The following is a 20,544-nucleotide window of genomic DNA, read 5'->3' as shown; positions in this document are numbered from 1 at the left end:
TAAAAATATTTTGTGATATCAAGATGATTGTGAAAATACACACATCTGTTTTAATTTGTTACTTACCTCTTGCATTACGGATTCAGACAAATAGATAAAAGAACAGACTCTTTTAACATATTTTAATATACCTTACCTTATGACTGTATTGAATAATTCATATTGTTTAATTAGCTTATTATCTAAATTTAGAAAAATTCTTTTAAAAAAGTAACAACAATTACATAACAATGATTGTTAGTGGTTTGATGAACATATCACAGTATACAATTCTGGGGGCACTTTTAGTGAGGCTATCTCCCAAGCCATAAATGCCATGCCAAAATAAACTGACAATAAGGTAAATCTTAAAAATTGCTCATTTGTTTTTAGATTACTAGATACCTCATTTTACACTGTTCTTATTCTTCTTTATTAACTTTACCATAAACAACATTTACCATCCTAATTTTAGAATAGTTTGCCCCTAAGCAATTTTGTTGTACCAAAGTGATAATATAAATTCTAATAAAGTTTCTTATATTTCTCAAATCGAACACTCAAGCTCTTACTCAAACCATCATTTGAAAAATACTGATATATATCAGAAACAGAAACATTCTCAATATAGGTACTTCCAAGAAAACACAAGGGCCAGTGTCCATTATTAGTAGTGAAAATACTCTACTTCCTTAAATAGAGAAACTTTAAACTATTACTGTAAAAAGAAATATTATGCCAAATTATCAGGCAGCAAAATCTGTTAAATACTTTAAGGTGGTTTATAAATTCTTGAGAATATCCAACATTTGCACTGCAGCTTAATTATGAGGTTCTATTGTATTACTTTAATAAATTGTATTTATAATCAAAACACATAGACTTCTTATAGAAATTTTGGAAAACACAAGAGAACACAAAAAATTTAAAATTCTCTCATACTCACCAAGCAGTGACACCCTTACAGTGTTACAATTCTTACATGAAAGTATTTTCCATGTACTCCTGTTATGTACCATTTTGCAACCTGGTTTTTAACTTAATAAACTGAACATTACCCTCACTTCACTAAAAAAATCTACTGCAAGTAGTTCATCTTGAAATTACATCTCAAATGGGTTTGCATAAGTATATTTTGAAAAAAAAATTAAATTAAATTAGCAATCAAAAATGAAAGGAGAGGTACTACTAAAAATATTGTACTGGGGAAATACCTCAACACTGGCAAACATACAGTGAGACGGGTACTCTCAAATGCTGCTAGAAATTGGTACACATCCCCTGCACAGTAACTCGCCTTAATTATCAAAGAGCTCTTAAAAACTTTATCTTCTCTGATCAGTAGTTTTGATTCTATAAATCTAGTCTAAAAAAAAATCAGACTCAATTTATATACAATAATGTTCACTGCAGAATTACTTAGAATAGCCTGAAATGTAAAACCACCTATGGAAAACAACTGAAAAATGTTTAAATAAATTACAGTACACTCAAATGTTGAAATATTCCATAGCTATTCTTTTTAAAGAAACATAATGGTATGGGAAACAGTTTATGTGTAGTGTTAAATGAAAAATGGATACAAAACTATGTGAATTTATGATCCCAATTATAACATATATTCTTTGAAAATAGATGGAAGTAAACAGAGCAAAATGCTGAGTGGTTATCATGTGGTGGTTGGTTTTCTTCATAATTTCCTGTGTTCTGATTTTTCTACAATGGGCCAAAATACTTTCTTTCATATACAAAAAATTGTTTAACACCAGCAAATGCTTTCAATAACCCCTTTCAGTTTATTGAGAATAAGGAGGAATCCAAATGTCTAAAATATATCAAAATGTGTTTTGTCTGGTTATAAATTCTAATCTGCCCAAGCACCACGAGTTAAATGCAGCAACTTTAGGACAGATACTTTAAAAAAAAATACAGAAAAAGATTCTCACTTTTGTCAATTTCTCTCAAGAAAGAAAAGGAGACATAGCAATAAAAATGTTTTCAGAGAGTGAAAATTCTTTTCAAGGTTAGGAGCAGGAATTTTTCTCAAGTAGAATTTACAGGATCTGTTTTATGCAACATTCATATACAAGCAGAAATACTTTCTTGTATATGAAATTCTGGCATGGTGCTAACAAAATAGCAAAAATTATCCATAATAAAACCAAAATAAAAATTTAAATATGCTTGTGTACCCCTGAATACAAAACAAGAACATAGGTGTTTATCTTTAAGTCCACTATGCTATATTCCAACCCCTGAAATAATTTTTTCCCCAAACTCCCATAGGACTTAAGATAGATAGAGTATTCGTTTTGGCTCTTACCATTTTATTCCCATGTATGGCTGATTAAACATAGAGGTTCCATCCACCAATTACTTCTAGACTAAGTTTCTTGTGGATGAATAGCACTGTGCCTTACAAAATAGTTGACTTTAAGCTTCCTATTATTGAAGATTTTAATATCTTAAGGCATATTTTTCTCATTCATGTTTCTAATACATGAATATTTAGCATTATTATCTTCACTTATGTCTACAAATATTTAAAAAGTCTGATCCAGGATTTGGAAAGGTGAATTAGGGAAGAAAATACAAGTTGAAGGGGCACAAAATGAGTAGAGGTAAGAATATTTGGGGGGAAAAGATTAGCTCTGTTAATAAACAAGGTCAAGAATAAGGAAGAGATAAGAAGAAAAATTAAAGAATTTTGGAGACCAGATAGGTGGAATCCTATGGAAAATAAAGCAAAGAGACCCTGGCTGGGTAGCTTAGTTGGTCAGAGCATTGTCCCCATACACCAAGGTTGCGAGTTTGATCCCCACTCGGTGTGTACAAGAATCAACCAATAAGTGCATAAATGGGTGGAACAGCAGATCGGTGTTTCTCTGTCTGTCTGAAATCAATAAGTAAATTTTCTAATTAAAAAAAAGAAAATGAAACAAAGGACTTCTCTTGAAAAGAGTAGAATAATAGGAAGATGGGATCCACACCACAGCACGGCAGCAGTCGGTAGGACCTGAGTTACCTTATCCCATGTTCCTCTTTACACAGAACATTTGCCCTCTAATTGTCACAGTCCCTACCGTGCGCTCAGAATTACAGACAGTTGCCATTTAACGTCATGCTTGCACTTTACCTATGGCTCTCTCAAATGTGGGAAAATGCAAGTTAACCTTACAGGAAATGTTTTTCAAGAACAATGGTGGACCCTTTCCACCCTGAGAAAAGGTCTCCTCCACATACTGAATATTCTGTGGAGGACTAATTTCCTGTCCCCAATACAGGTACGTCAATTCTTAGCTTACCCTGCTTGTATCCTGATATCAAGTTCTTGACTTAAATAGAGGTAAAATTTTATTTGTTGATAATTTTTCTCTTTAGTTTGCTATTTAGTATACCTAGTAAACCTCAAAAATCAATTAACTCTTTCAAAATGGAGATAGAGGAATAGGCCCCACCCTATTTCAGACAGTTGCATGTTATCTTTATAAGTATGGTTAGAAGCTATACTACCTTTAATTTTTAAATAAAATTATATATATTTAAGGTGTATAACATGTTTTAATATACATATACCTAGTGAAATGATTATTACAATCAAGCTAATTAATATATCCATTTGTTTATGTAGTTACCATTTTTTGGTGCATGTGTTCAGAGAACCAGAAACCTACTATCAGCGAATTTCCAGTATATAATATAGTGTTATTTTTATTTATTTATTTTTGTTTTTTAAAAAAAGATTTTATTTATTTTCAGAGACAGGGAGGGAGGAAGAAAGAGAGGGAGAGAAACATCAATGTGTGGCTGCCTCTCACACACCTCATACTGGGGACCTGGCCTGCAACACAGGCATGTGCCCTGACTGTTAATCGAATCAGCAACCTTTAGATCACAGGCTGGCACTCAATCCACTGAGCCACACCAGCCAGGGCATAAGATAGTATTATTAACTATAGTCGTCATTCTCTACATCAGACCTCTACACTTATTCATCCTACATAACTGCAACTTTGTAGTCCTTGACTGACATCTCCTATGCTCCCCCACCTCCCCATCCCTGGTAACCACCGTTCTGTTTTCTGTAAAGCTATACAAAGTTAAGTTGTGACACATAAACAGAGTCTCAAGGAGCTGACCCACAGATGAAAGAGGAACTAAGTCACGCATGAGAGGAGACGACAGAAACTGAAAGGACCATGACTTAGCTTAAGTCCCACAGGAGCCCAGAGGCTGGGACATACCTGCTCCTCAGTCAACTGAACTAGGCCAGGACAGATTAAGTTTGTAAAAGTAAGAAGTCTTAAGGAATAAAAGGAAAAAAATACTGCTTTCTCAGTAGCTATGAGGGAACCTCAAAGGAAAAATCAACTAAGACTGCACATATAAAGGAAAACTAAAATGAGATTGACAGCTTCTAGGATAGGGAAAAAGAGAAGGCTCTTTGGGAACAGCTGAAGTCTGATGGCTAGATAGAGCCAAGGGAGAGAGGGCTTTCTAAGACTTAGCTTTGCCCAGCTTAATTGTTGTGTATTTACTATACACACCAGTAACTGACCACAGTGTATAAAGTCTCACAGTCAGGCAGTTACTACTATCAAGATACCTGTTCCAAGAAAATGGCTACAAATGTCCACAGAATGTTCTGGAGTCGGGAGGCAGAGAAAAAAAATACCAGAAGTACTTGGAGCTGGGAACAGGGTGCCTAGGATACTTTCACAGATGAGACAGAAAGCGAGAGCAGTTACCCTTACACTGGTGTTTGTTTTTAATAAAAGCACGAAAGTGAAGTCAGGGCAAGTTTTTAGAGCTGCCTAAAAAATGCTCTTAACTCAAGGTTCCTTGTTTTATTTATAGTAATAACTCACAAATCCAACACAGAAAACAGAGTGAGCTATGAATTATCTGGTTAACTGACAGCTGTCCCATTTATTTGTTCTAAAAAATTCCTAAAAGTACACAAGAGAGTGGAACATGATCTTATAATCATTTCTGGTTTATCATTATAGCATAAATATACACACACACCCATACATACATACATACACACACACACACATGAAGTCTATAAAATATAATAACTAAGTCTAAATGGGAAGCTAGAAAGCAAAAATAAAATCTGAAAACTGTCAAAGCCATTGAAAAGTGACAAACCTGATAGTTTAGGACCTTAAATTTCAAGTGCTTCTAAAAAAACAGGGCCACTAAAAATTACATTTTTACTACAGTAACAGGCTAAATCTAAGCAGCTACTGAATAAATCACTTCAGAAGTCTTTTGAAAATTGGAGAGTAATGAACTTTGCCTATCAAGTTCTTACTTAACCTAGTCTCCTGACCTTGCTCTGAATACCACATATTCCAACTCCATCCAAATTTATGAATCATCATTGACAAGGAGCATACATTTTCTTATTGCAGCTTTTGAAGTTTCTTTTTTCATCTGAAAGGTTTGGACAGACTTTTCCTAAGCTCAGAGCATTAGGTCTAGGCTCTTCTCAGGTGTAGGTCTTTCAGGCTGAGGGTACTCTCAACTATGACATCAAGCACTATGTTGCTATATTTAATCTGCAAAGAACACCAAACACACATCCATGCTTGAGTAAGTACTGAGACACCCCTCAAAACCAGACATGGATTATGTTTTATTATTGATTTAAGTTCCCCCCCCTTAGCACAAATAAATGAGAAGTAATTATATAATGAAATACATAGACAATATTCCCAATTGCGAAGAAGTATTAAATGAAGGCAAAGAAAAAAATATTTGAATGTTTTCAAAAATTAACTGATTCAGTAAGAAAGTCCTGATTTTCTCCATCATTAGGCTTGAAGTTTGTTTTAGGCCTTACAGCCATTCTCCTTTATCACCTTCAAAGTAAAGCAAAGTTCATTTTAATATAAATGATGTAAAATATCTGCACACATTTAAAATTAACCCGGATGTCATAATCAGAGTTTTAAAAAAATTCACGTTTCTGAACACATTCATGATTCACATACACTTAGTCACACAGGTGACAATATAGCCATCTTCTGGAAGAAAATTTACCCGTCTCCCCCCACCCCAGAATCCCCTAAGGCAGAGTCCTGAAAGCCCAATCCGACCTACCACTTGTTTTTTGTAAATAAAGTCTACTGGAACACAGCCCTGCTCTTTTTTTGTGTGTGTGTCTATGGCTCTGACCGAGACCACATGGCTGGCAAAACCTTAAATATTTATCTGGTCCTTTACACAAAGTTTGCCAACCCCTGTCCCAAGGCAGTGGTCCATGACCAGGAGTGTTCATTAAAAATCACTTGGGGATCTTTTTCAAAAGATACCTGTGTGTAATCTCCTATCCCCCATCTCTGACACCCTAGTTGGTTAGGTACCACTGCTTGATTAGTAGCACTACTAGTCACCTGACATTTTCTGCTCCTTTGTATGCAGTTAGCAGTGCCAGCATTCTGCACACTGTGGGTGCTCCACTTTGTCCTTACTGAATGCTAAATGAGCCACACACTCTACTTTAAATAGCGCTGGCATTTAATACTTACTTAATACTTTAACCACTTCCTCCTCCTTGAAACTCTTCCCCCTTTGACTTCTACAGCATCACTTTCCCAGTGGAACACATTTCAAATGTCACTTTCTACGAAGCCTTCTGCCATCTCGGGTAGAATTAATTAATTATGGCCCTCTTTCCCAGCTCTCCTGTGGCATTCTTTAGATACTTCTAAAGCTAAACTATATTTATTCATGGTTGCACCCAAAGTATTTCCATTTGTGCTTGGTACAAAGTAGACAGTCAATTAAGTATCTGATAAATGGGCAGGTAGATGAATTCCAGACTCTAGATGGAGGCCTTAACAAATACATATAATGCCTATGTAAACACAAAAATAACATCAGACTGGGTGAGTAAAAGCTGAAGAAACAAAAACCCTCCTGTTTGAGGCATACAAACATCCTGAACAAATGATCCACCTGATTTTCCCCTCTAGATTTCTCCCTGTCCTTTTCAAACTGCTAGAGTTGCAAACAACACTAAAACACTGATTGACCAAAACAGGAATTTTAGGCTATCCCACTACTTCCCTGGTCAATTTACACCTAGCTCATTAAGGCTTCCTACCATTATCCAATTGAAGCTCTTCTCTTTCAAATTCAACCAGGAATTAATGAGTGCCCACTTATTTATTAGAACACTACTGAATTAGACATCAAGCACTATGCTAAATGTTTTCCATGCATTATCCCCACTTACTCCTATGCTAAGCAAACAATACATCTTCCTCCAGAGTTCACAATAGAGTGGGGAAGAAAGGCTTGCACACATGTAATAAATACTATTCATAATGTGTTAAATTCTATGACAGAGGTGAAGGCTGGGTAGGACTCAAGAACAGATAAAACTGAAAGGTAGCTAGCAGATGAGTAAAATCAGTACATATGCAGCAGTAGATACAAGCAGAGGATGACTGGGAAGCTGAAAGGAGTGAGATAAGGAATGGAAAAGGTGGGTTAAGATATGACTTCTGAGCCCTAACCATTGTGGCTCAGTTGGTTGGGCATCACCCCACGAAGTAAAATTCCCAGTTCGATTCCCAGTCAGGGCAAATGCCTGGGTTGCAGGTTTGGTCCCTAGTCAGGGCATATACGAGAGACAATCAATTGATATTTCTCTCCCTCTCTTTCTCTCTCCTCCCCCTATTTTTTTTTAAAAAAAGATGCCCTGGCTGGTGTGGCTCAGTGGATTGAGTGTCAGCCTGTGAACTAAAAGGTTGTTGGTTGATTCCCAGTCAGGTCACATGCCTGCATTGCAGGCCAGGCCCCCAGTAGGGGGCACACGAGAGGCAACTACACACTGATGTTTCTCCCCCCTCTTTCTCCCTCCCTTCCTCTCTCTAAAAATTAAGTAAGATCTTTTTTAAAAAAGGTATGACTTCTGAAAGCAAGCTGAAGCCTCTGGATATTGTTGGATAGTATTTTGTATGCAGTAAGGAATTAGTAAAGGTTTTGAGTCAGAGAGTGACATTAGGTTTTAAAAGCAGAGATCAAATAATTACCAGCAGCATGTCGGAAGGATGGGAAGAGGAAGAATGGGTATAGGATACTATTAAAAAACAAAAAGTGACATCGCAGATATATAATGAAATGACTGATGTGGAAGTAGAAAGTGTTTAAGGTAAAGTATTCAGAAAGAGAATCAGGTTTCAGGGCGGGGAAATAATGAGTATTGGTTTAGACAAGTTGAGTTTAAGATGCCTGCAGGACTACTATGTATACCAGACAAATATGCTGCCATTACATTTCATTCTCCACAGTGACTACAGTATATCATGTATCTCCTGGAAAATCATGCATTGCCTTTCCCCATCCCCTCCTATTCAAGCTGAAATTCCTGTCTAATGTTTGAAGACCTTGCAATCACCCTACATTACTAAATTCTAATCCACTACTGCCAGTCTCTCAGTGACCCATTCTAGTAAAGTTAATCTGTTTCCTGTACTCAATTCCTTTTTTTTAACCTTGCCATCTCCAGGAAGCAGTCTTAGTTACCTAAATAGGCAAGACTCTTCACCCACAGAAGAATTAAAAAAGTGTGTGTATACTATAAATTGTCATATATGCAGATTCATGGCATGCCCAATATCTACAACATCAACTGTAAAAATCAGACATCCTTTTTCTCTGGGGCACCAAGCACCCCATTGTTACAGAGTAAATAACAGTAAAGACTATGTATGTAATTGGTCTTTTTAGTTTTAGAGACTACAAAAAATATGTTGAGGGTAACAAGAGAATCATAGTATTCTTATTTAGTATGTATACAGGATTTTTGCCCTCAAAAAGCAAGTTAATGCTAGTAACAGAACATAGTAATAGGAGTCTGATTATGTCTTAAATGAGGTACTATGTCCACCTTTATTAGAAAACTACTAAGCTCTAATCATGACATGTTTAAATGTGATTTTTGGCTAGGTAGCCTAAATGGCAGTCTACTATAACCTAATAATTAAGAACTCTGACTCTGCAGTTAACTGGCTCTGGATTCAAATGTCAGCTCTGCCATTTACTAGCTATGTGACCACAGTCAGTTTACTTAACTTCTCTGAACCTCAGTTTCCTCATCTGTAAATTGAGAATGAATACCTTGAGATTAAATAGGATCATGTATTTAAAGTACTATTCCAGTTCCTAACACATATTAAGTGTTCAATAAATGTTAGCTATTTCTACTATTCAAAAAAGCAGGAGAAATTTTCACAGGATTTCTTAATACATGTGAGTAAAATTTAGTTTGAAAGGGGAAAGTTTAGTAGTGACCTGAGGATAGTCATGAGATACATTAAGAATTTTTCAATAAGAAAAAACCAAACACTTCCTTGAATGGAGAATGACAGACCTAGAATAAATGGCTTTAAATTAAGCAAGATACTTGAATTATACAGAAAGATGAATTTCTTGACTCTGACTTACATTACATAATATGGGTCCTGTTTCAGATTGCTTGGGGTAGAATCACAATTTCTTGATATATTTACGAATAGGACAGACAAAAATCTTATGTTGGATGGCTTGTATGTAGTCTTGTCTAAGAGTAAGGAATGTGAACAAAATGGCCTTTTGAACTCCTTCTTTTCTTGGAGTCTGTGATATATCTGACACAGGTATCAATTAGAATAGTAACTACCCGATGTAGATACTCTTCATGATCTCATCATGATCTTCATCCAGCAAGAGTATGTTCTTCAAATATACTCCTTTCAAGTGTCTCCTTAAACAAAATTACAATAGCAATAACTCATAATTTTACTTGGAAATTTGCATTTCTTGGCTAGATGGTTGGAGAATAAGAGTAGTTGGTACAGATGTGGTGTCTCCATATGGCTTCAACAGGAACTGGAAACCATTCTGGAAATATATATATATATAGATAGATAGATAGATAGATAGATAGATATCTATATATATATATATCTGTCTTAACTGAAAAAACAGAGTCTCAATTACAAAAACCTTAGTACTCCAACAAATTTTTCCTGGTCCACCTTGGTGCTATATACCGTATTTGGTCATGTATAATGATTACATACCATGGGCATAATAACCCAGTATATAATGCGCACAAAAAACATGGGTGCGTATTATACCCCGGAGTGCATTATGCACAGCAAAATATGGGTAAAGGTGATATAGAAGAGATGAAGAGGTTCATCTGAAATGGCTTTTCCTCCTCCTATCCTTGTGGCTGACATGAAAGCCTTGGAAAATTGCCTATGGCAGCAAGAACGAAGAAACCACATACCTATACCTCCCCACTCCCACTGTACTGCAACCTCCTATCCTCTCAAGACTGATACATCTGGCCACCTATAAGTTTCCACCTCAAGCCCCAGACTCTTCTCTCTATGCTTTTCTTTGGGGTAAGTGAGAATCTCTGGAGCTAACACTAGGCAGACTAGAACCTATCTTGAAGGCACGCAGGGACTAGCACTCCTGTTTTCAATTATATTTTCAATGGGTATTCAGGATCTGCTTTTCACCTAGAAATGTAGATAAACATGAGCTAGGGCAAACAGGTTCACAGGATAAAATGCTTTAAAAATTCAATTAGGGAAACTGATTATCTAGTTTATATGAAGTTTACCTACCTACATGAAGTTCTTCACTTTTCTCTCCCTTCCTATCTGATTTATGGCCCTTTTCTTATTTAGACAAATTTACATGGGGAAAAGTTAAAAAGAAAACCAAAATCTGATATTTTGGTTACTCAACAGTACTTCATATAAAAATGATATAATAGAAGGAGCAAAACTAAAGGCTAAAAGGAGACCTCAAAATTATTTCAATGCTAAACATACATATGCTACTCTAGTCCTATCTGTTATGTAAGTTATTTAAATTCTGACATTTTGGGAGAAGGAAAAGGAGCAAAATTATATACCCAGGCTCAAAAGTTCTCTCCTTCTGCCACCGTTCTTCAATACCAGATGCCCACAGCTTCAACATGACTTCGAAACACCTTTCCTGAGGTAACTTTCTGTATATTTTATAGCACTTTTTAGTCACACAGTGCCACTATTTAGTAAGCGATGATACAGCATTATCTACCACTGGCAAAAAGACAAAAGTTAATTGTTTGTCTAACGTCACATAATGTGTCAGTGGTAGAGTTATTTTAAAAAACAGGCTCCATAACATCCTAGCCCAGCATGATTTTCATTAGCCTACACTAATATTAGCAGGATCTTATTATTATTTACAAGTCATACCTACAATGGTGGCTACCATCTATCAAGTCCTAACTACATGCCAGGCACACCGCTCAGTCCTGTATAGTCTTTCTTTAAAGTTTCACAATATCCCTGAGAGGCAAGTACTGCCGTTATCTCCTTTTGGCAGGTGATGAAAACATGGTGTAGAGACGTAAATAACTTGCCCAGGGTCACCACATTAGTGACAAAGTTGGGACTCAAACCCAAGTCAGTTACTATAGTTTGCTGCTTCATGCAAAAAGAGGCACTGCATTTATTAATAATATTGTAACATTAGGGACCAAAACTGCTCCTGTTCTGACTAGAGTAGCATGTCAAATGACAAAAATTCTAACAAGTCAGGATGTAGAAGCATTTTCTAGGCATATTCATGGTGCCAAGGAAAAAATAATGGGGTGATAAGGCTTACAGTACAACCTCTTTCAAGTAAATACCATTCTTTCTTTATATCTGAATTTGTTTTTAAGGATGAGGAAATAAAAACATGCTGTTCTGGTTCTCAAGTCAGCAAGCCACAGTAACATGAAATCTAAAGCCACATTTAAACAAATAAAAATCACATTAAAAAATGGAGCGTTCCATTGCTATCTAGAGTTTTGGGGGTGGGGAAGATAAACATTTTCAGTTAAGGTTTCATTACAGCAAAAACAGTCTGACTTCTAAATTCCCATTTGTGCCAACACTGATTCTAGGGTTTGAGACTATTTATCTTAAAGCAAATCTCAGATGTTATCTTTGAGTTTCTTCATACTGTTTTCTTCTAATACTAGAAGACTACTTTTCAAAATAAGTTATTCCTGATCATCAGAATGATAGCCCCCTCTTCCCATCCGATTCTTTGTAAAATGAGACTACTCGGTGCCTAAGAACACAGATGTATGTTCTGTCAAACCCATCTTTAAAATAACAAAACAGTTCATAGTGAAGCTACTAGAGGTACATTTATCGATGTAATTTCAATAAGGAACTCAAAGGAGAAAAATAACCAAATGAAAAAAACTGTTTCAATGTAAACCATAATGTATTATAAATATCAACTGAGATGACACTACTTTTTTAATAGAGCAATAATACAGTCTCTTGTCAATCTGGTTTCTGGTAGTAACGACAGCTATAGGAACATTACTCGAGCATAGCTTCAGAAAAACTGTAAAGCTAACCTAAAAGTTATCCAAAGTCATATATGCTGTGCTATATACCTGAACCACAGTACAATACTTGTTCAGCAACTGCTAACATTTCCTGTTGAAAAGGTACTGTCATCATTTGTAATGACAATTACTTTGATTGTGAAAATATACTTAAATGAAGACTTTAACACATGATATTTAATATTCAAATTAAGCAAACCGCTTATTTTCTAAGTCAAGACAGCCTCCAAGAAGATTTTAATTCTTTGTGGAAAGAACAAGGTTTGAATTAGTATAAATGTTGAATCACTCGTTTTAAATATTTATTTATTAATTTGAGAGGGCCAGAGACAGAGAGATTTGTTGTTCCACTTATTTATGCATTCACTGCATGTGCCCTGACTGGGGATTGAACCCACAACCTTGGCATATAGGGATGATGCTCTAACCAATTGAGCTACCCAGCCAGGGCTGATTCACTCCTTTTTTGCAACTGGTGTTTTAAATTAAATTTCTTGGGGTGACACTGGTTAATAACATTATATAGTTTCAAGTGTTTACTCTTCTTTTGTTGTTGTTGTTGATTGGTAAATTAAACACAGCCTTCAAATTTGCTGGTTTGGGGTGGAAAAAAAAAGACTGCAATTTAAAATTATATTCAGTTAATAAGGTAATATACTCTAAAACAAGCAATTTCTTCCCTAATGAGCTTAAAATAAATGCTATTCTCAAGAGGCAGAAATACCAACTTACCAGCTTTGTGCCTCTTTTAATTTCCTTTTGGACATCTTCAATAGAAAATCCGCCAAGACTTTCATTATCAGAGTGTGATGATACCAAAGCAGATGAAAAGAGCTATAAATTACATTTAAAAAAAATTAAAGTTCATACATAAAAAAAAATTACAGTGAAACAGTGAATAAGAGGTTAAATTTAAAGGAAAATATTCTTGTAAAGATGGCATAGTATTGGTGAAAAATTATTTCTCAAAAATTTAACTGATTTTTTCCTTGTTTTTTTTTTAGGTATCAGGACTATTCATTAAGATTCTCATGGTTTCAGGTCTCTCAGTCGCTGCTGGTATACTTACCATGCACTTATGGTGTGCTGCCACCTTCTGGTTTTCAGATATTAGTAACTGTCCACATTCCTTGTCTCTATTTGACTTACAAAAGCCACATTTGCGCTGTCTTGTAGGACCTTTTTTCTGTTCAACTGAGCTTGACATGATTTTTAAATTAGCTTTAGAATACCACTTTATAAGCCTCAAGAAATGCTACAGAGAATAAAAAAGGCAACAAAATGGTTAATTTCATTTAAAATCAGTTTACACAGTCATATAAGATGTTTAATATCTGAGTTAAGTTTTAATATATGCATACGAAAATGGCTTTTTAGTGTAGACAAATCAATATTAAAACTTAAGATGCCTCCATAATTTAAAAACATGTATTTATGTATAACTTAATGAAGTAACTGAGAAAAATCAAACTGCTCCCAAATTAGGGAATATATGAAATAATTAAAACTATTTCTGCATGAGTAAGTAAAAAATACACAATGTGTAATATTAAATTCATCATCTGCTGACATAATTAATGCGAAACATTTTTCAGGTTTAGCTAGGTGCCTCTTCAGGGTAACAAAGAATTACTTATCTAAGGGAAGAGCAAAAACTAATAAAAGAACTACACAATACCCAGAATGAAGAGAATTGTATAATTGCACGACTTCTTAAAGTTTACATTTGATAAACCAAAAAAATGAGAAATTTACTAAACTATGACTTCGATACACTTATTTGTAAACTTTAATTATTTTCAAGTTAAAAATCACATAAGTGTGTTTAATAAATTAATTTTTGCGACTGTGTTCTGTTTTCAAGTAAAGAAAGAATTAGGCTTATAACAGTCTATTCAAAAACATAAACTTTAGGAACCAATTATTTATAAGAACAATTGTATTCTGTGATTCAGATTTTCTCCAAAAGTCTGCTTATTAAATTGAAGTTACAAACTAATGGTAGCGTTCTAAATACAGTAACTTTCATACTTAAATTAGTAATATTGTATAAAGGTAGGAAAATATTTCTGAATGAGTCTTAAATTCAGTCACACTATAATTTTAGGTATGATAGCAAACAAAAAAGGGAAGAAAAGCTCTAACATGGAAGCTTTCAGATTTAGATGATCAAGGTCAACGTGGTTTCTTCAGAAGTATCTAAACAAATATAAAATCAGTTATTTGATTTGTGTAGTTTTCCCAAATCAACAGAACTAAGCAGTTCAGGACCCAGGCTGCCACGAAATAAATCACAATGAATAAAATCTCAAATTTTTGTCTTAAAAGTTACCATTTTTTAAATTTTTTCTATATAACATTTTCATAATACTATGTTAAAAAAAATAGACTCACTAACACTACATTGTAGCTTTCTGAGATAGATGCACTTGTTCACCAAGAACAGTAGCAACTGGATGCCAGCAACGTGGTACCTACAAACCATTCAGACCTTGACAATGTAAAAATGCAGATACTTAATCAAAATTTAAAGTGCAGCCACAAAGAAACAGTTCTTATCAATTTATATCTAGATTTTTCTTTTAAACAAAACTTCAAAGGCCCTGACCAGTCTGTGTGTTGATGGCTTTAACAAACTTTTAATGCTATCTACAATTTTAAATACCTCAGTCTTCCAAATAGCATCAGATGGTACTTTATTCATAGCACTGGCTATAAATCCTGACACTGATTGAAAACAGGCAGCAAATACTTTTAGGATTAAAGAAAAAAAAAAGGATATAACAGAGAAACAAAAGAAACAAAAGGGGAAGTGTGTTTGCATTTGCTCAGGCAAATATGTGTTCAGTTGCTTTATCAAGGATATAGCTGCCAAAACCTTTAGAATTAACTACGCAAAACACCGAAATTCATAAATAGCACCACAATTTGTTATTTGTGTTCTAAATTTGCTTTCTTTATTCCTATGCAATAGCAGGCATTATGAAACAACTGTACTATATTCAGCATTTCTCCCGGTCATCCTTATCCAGTTGAAAGGATGGCACATTATGCATCTCATCTGTACAGACATCTTTAATATGTAATTGCTATACAATGCTAGCTAGCATAGGGTATGAAATCAGCGTAAAATAAAGAAAATCCCTAAAGTAGAAAGTCAAATTAATTCTGAAAATGGTACCCCCAAAATTTTATCCATATTGAATTCTGCCTCTTTCAATTTATAAACAGAAAAATTGCTCATCCTAATTTTGAGAACCTGCTTTTTTAGCTATCAAAGACCCCAAAATCTAAAAGAGAAAAAAGGTACACTTTATTTTGCATTCAAAGATATTTTAGTGTATTTTCTGCAATCTGTTTAAATATAATTTGTAAAGTGAACAGAAACACACAAAAGTGCACAAAACCAATTAAAAACTTTCCCCAATGTGCAATGACTAAATGGATTTTTCCACTAAAATTCAAATAATGCATCTGTGCACATCTTGCTAATTTTTTTTACAGCCTCCTTGTAAAACATGAAGTGGAGAACATCATGGAAACAATGAGTCCTAGCAAAACTGTCTTTATCATAAAAATACAGATTTTATCTAAAGCTGTCACATTTGTGGTTTCTACTTAAGGAGAATAAGAGCATTCCAGGACCAGCATTAAGGGGTTCATAATAATCCACGCAGCTATATGGCATTTTAATTTTAGTCTAAAAGGTTTTTAAGGGCATGCAAAGATCAAAGTTTGATGATTTCACACAATAATGAAACCTTTTGCATAAAAGAAACATAGCATTATAGATAATGTTACAAAGCAGAAATAAAGATGTAAAGATAACAGTGGTGAAAAACAATTTAAATGCCTGAAAAATATAAAAGCCCGATTAGTTAAGTTGAATCAATTCATGCGTTTCTGATTTTCCAAGATGCTGTAAGGCACCAAGGTAGAAATAACCTGAAATATCAAGGAGAGCATTCAAGAGCCAACTCGAGAGCTCATTCAATGCCTGGTATCTGAAAGACCATTTTCACAGAAAAACAAAACAAAACAAAAACTGCAGTTCCGGAAGATCAAACAATTCCACACGCAAGCAAGTTGAAATATACAGATCAAAATATATGTGATCCCCAAAGAAGCAGTATTTATGTCAGGAAAGTTACAGTGGAGACAAATAAACGAATAAGAGATGAACCGGAAGGGCACCTGAATTTGGTTGCACGATATTACATGCTTCGCACTGCTTTTTGCGGTTATTCAAAAGGAAACTGAAGGAATTTTCCAGTTGTTTCAAACCCAAGGGTAGAGAAAGAATTTGATCTATATGAATAAGACCTGATATTAAGTCCGTAAGCCGACGAAAAGGGTTTTTCAATTACTAAAGGATTTTTCAACTTCCACGCAGAATATCGAAACGAACAAATTTCAAAAGAATGCCGTGCTCTTCGTCCATATAATAAAGGATAGTACACATAGCGTACCGGATCCTCTCCGTTATTTATTCAATACACACTAGACTCTCAAGATCTCCCTCTAATCTAGCGCTAGATAAACTCGCAAAACTATTTTCCTCTATAGCACTTTAGCAGGTTCCTTTCGGTTGTAAAGTCAGGGTCCCGTAATTGTCCTTTTCCAATCCTCCGGAATCCAGAAAAATATCATCGTACCACTTTTTTTAACCCTCCTCGCCGATGAGTTCGCCCGTTAAGTCTTCGTTTCATATCTGTTTCACCCCTACGTCCCCCGACCCCGGAGCTTTTCCTATTTCCATAAGGCTAACCCTCTTGCCATCCTAACAATTCTTCCTCTTACTCTTTCCAAACTGGGAGTCTCCTTCCTTCCCAAATATGTACTAAGCAATGGCAAAGACTAAAAATTCCCAGTAATTTTTCCTCCCTAAATGTTGCGCCCCCTCCCCTGAAGTCTAGGCTTAAGCCTAACCTCTCCCTTAGCTTCTCTAAAGCACTTTTCTCAGCAGTCTCTTATCCAAGCGCCTTCAATGAGCGGCGCTTCTGGGGTCCCCGACAATAAAGCGAGACCACCAAGAGTCCCCCTTAACAACGGGCAGGGGCGGCGGCCTGGCCACCGCCATCCTCCTTGTCTTCTCCCGCCAGACAGAGAATGGGGGGGCCCCAGGGTACTGTGGGGACTCACCAGCGGGGCCCGGAGACAAACGGCAGGAGAGAAGCGCCAATGAGGCGAAAGAGAAAGAAGTCGGTCTCGGTTCTCCAGCAGCGCCTGAAAGCGGGGCTCTGTCGCCGGAGGTTGTTTCCTTTCATTCGAGGAGACGGGCTCGCTGAGCGCCCTTACGTCGCCCCCCCCTCTCACGCAACGACTCACAGGGCGTTAATACGCCCGAATGCGCCGCAGGTCCTGATTGGCTGCAGAGAAGGGACAGCTGAAGCTGGGGAGCCAGGGCGCCTGTGCAAATGCCGCCCCCACTTTGGATCGGGGCGACGGGCCCCGCCTCCTGCTCGCGCGTGTACCTTCTATTCTCCGGTCCGTCGCTCAGCCAAGTGTTTGCGGGCAGGATCGGATGAGACACAGAAAGATTCGAAGCTATAGCTGTGGGTTGGGCTGAGAAGAAGGCAGGGTTGGGACTAGAAACCGTTGTATAGGGGCGCTGGGTAACCAATTTTCAACAGTGATTTATATGGGTAGGCCTTATCCCTTGCACTTGTTCACTGAGGCCTTTTCACATCCATTATTTCATTGTACTCTCGTGGCATCCCTTTGAGGTCCTCCGTCCTCTCATTTTACTGCCGGGAAAGACTGAGAAGCTCGTAGTAGAGTCAGTCTGCCTGAATTTCAATCCTTAGGTGAATCATTTTAATATCTGTACCTTAATTTTTTTGTCTTTAAAATGGGGATAAAAATAGTAACTAACGGGTTTGTTTTGCAGGAGAAATGAGATGATGCAAGTGTGTATTGGCTTCCCTGGCATATAACAAGCCGTCTGTAAATGCCAACATTATCATAATCAGAAAAGATAAGTGATTTTCTTCATAACTCACACAGGTAAACCAGGCACCTAAATGATATGAAGCGAGAATGCTTGGATTTGAATCCCAGCTCCCGACTTCTAGCTCTATGACCTTGAGCACGGTGCATTACCTCTCTCCCCCACTCAGTTTCAACGCATCCAAATCTCCTAAGGTTAAGAGAAATGAGTTAATGTATGTAAATCGCCTAGAATAATACTTGGGCACAGAGTATGCCCTATGTAAGGGTCAGCTTTTATTATTTTCTACTCGGTTCAGAGAGTGCAAGCTGTGGTATAGGAGAGGCGGGGGGACCATAATAAACAAACGAAAATTTAAAGATGTCCTTCAAGTACCTACTTTTCCGGAAAGGAAGGGATGAGTGGGAGGGGTGTGGATTTCCATTGTTCTGATACAATTCTGTTTCATTCGTCATATTTTTCCCTGCAATGTCAACCCTAAATTGTAATCCTCAAGAAAACAGTAATCATGTTGATATAACATTGTATCCCATACAAACAGTACCTAATAAGAGTGGACAAAGCAGTCATTTAGCTGCATGGGACCCTTAGCCTTTTCACTCAGGCCCTGTACCATGAAAGGAGTGGCTGGAGATTTATTAAAACCCAGAATGTGCATTCCAAACATTTACAGTGTATTTGAAAACAGCATCACTTTCCACTAGCTTTACACACTTTCTGATGTCAGAATGAGACTGATGATTGTGTGTAAGTGACAAAATATACTGCTTATGCACGATGTCATTGTTTTAGGTTTTCCCCCCTCATACCCACATTTTGCTATTTTTGATTCATTCTATCATGCATGCATTCATTTCATTTCAACAAAATTTGATTCAATAAACACCTGCAAAACTACTAATTTACAAACACAAGAGAGACATAGATTGACTCAATTCCTGACCTTAAGCTCATGTTCCAAAAAGGGAGACAGACAAGCACACAAATACATTATGGCCTTGGCCGGGTAGCTCAGTTGGTTAGAGCATCATCCTGATACACCAAGGTTGCAGGTTCTATACCCAGTCAGGGTACATACAAGATCAACCAGTGAGGGCATAAATAAGTGGAACAACAAATCTCTCTTTCTCTCTCTCACAACTTTTTAAAAATTTAAAATAAACAAATAGAGTAGGTTGTGATAAGTGCTATATTAGAGTTGTGTGCCTGAAACAGACATCCTCTGCCTATTATGTACAAAGCACTATACTAAGGTACAACACACACTGAATAAGACACAGCATTTGCCCTCATCTCTTTACAGTCTAACATGGAAAAGACAAATAGCTATCATAGGAGACGGACTGTTGTAAGTGCCTTAAAAGTTTGAAAGGAAGTGCACGGAGTTCAGCAGAGGAAGAAAAGAGTGACTCCAGTTAGTTTCAGTCCCCAAGTCCAGTCGGTAGCTGGTTCCAATTAGCACAACTGATAGAGGCAGCCTGTTATTTCCAGAACTACAGAAAGGAGTCAGATAGCGATAACAGGCTCTTAACAACGCCTGAGGAGAGAAAAAAAAGATAACGCCTAAAGATGTTGCGTAAGATCTCTTACTCTCTTATTGATTCACCAGTACACTCCAACCAACACTCTTCCAGTCTTTTTCCTCAAGCTCTCAAGATCTAGATCCTGCTTTTTGTACCTCATTCTCAGCAAAGACCTTAACTCTCTGACTTATTTAGAGTAGGGCCATCTGAGCTAAGTTATACAGGTCTGCCTAGAAATTATCCATCCTTGTAAAATGAAAAATAGAGACATTTATTGGAGAAGATACAAGATACAAGAAACATTGTACATAGGACAGTGATGCCTCGGTCCTCTTCAAAGTAGGCAGCTTGGGACCTCACACAGTTCCAATCGCTGTCAGCTGCCCTGCCATGTTTTCCTGAATCTCATCGACAGTCTGAAATCTCTTCCCTTTCAAAGGTGATTCTAGTTTGGGAAAAGCCAGAAGTCTCAGGGCACCAAATCTGGGCTGTAGGAGGGCTGAGTCACCTGGGTGATTTGACGTTTTGCCCAAAAACTGCTCAAGACGTGATGCATGAGTGGGTGCGTTGTGATGAAGCTGTCAGTCACCAGTTGCCCGGAGCTGTGGGCTTCTGAATCATCTGAATAGTTTCCATGGAGGAATGTTCAAGCTTAACACAAAATTTGATGTAGATTC

The 20,544-nt window shown here is 36.6% G+C and overlaps 1 protein-coding gene across 1 annotated transcript in view; it reads right to left on the bottom strand.

Annotated features, from left to right (window-relative positions):
* The window catches only part of PHF6 (PHD finger protein 6), a 49,175-nt gene extending 31,491 nt beyond the window's left edge, over positions 1 to 17,684 (bottom strand). Inside the window, exons 1-3 of the mRNA XM_054577035.1 lie at positions 17,537 to 17,684; positions 13,464 to 13,649; positions 13,127 to 13,228 (exon numbers count right to left, since the gene is read on the bottom strand). Of these exons, the coding sequence (XP_054433010.1) occupies positions 13,127 to 13,228; positions 13,464 to 13,601 (240 nt within the window). The 5' untranslated portion in view covers positions 13,602 to 13,649; positions 17,537 to 17,684. The remainder of the gene's footprint in view (positions 1 to 13,126; positions 13,229 to 13,463; positions 13,650 to 17,536) is intronic.
* Between the last annotated feature and the right edge of the window lie 2,860 nt (positions 17,685 to 20,544).

This window comes from Pteronotus mesoamericanus, unplaced genomic scaffold (genome assembly GCF_021234165.1).
Source record: "Pteronotus mesoamericanus isolate MK-2021 breed Mesoamerican mustached bat unplaced genomic scaffold, CSHL_Meso_final contig_40, whole genome shotgun sequence".
Taxonomy (NCBI): domain Eukaryota; kingdom Metazoa; phylum Chordata; class Mammalia; order Chiroptera; family Mormoopidae; genus Pteronotus; species Pteronotus mesoamericanus.
The sequence above is the reverse complement of the archived record's forward strand: the minus strand, read 5'-3'. Positions and strand labels throughout refer to the sequence as shown.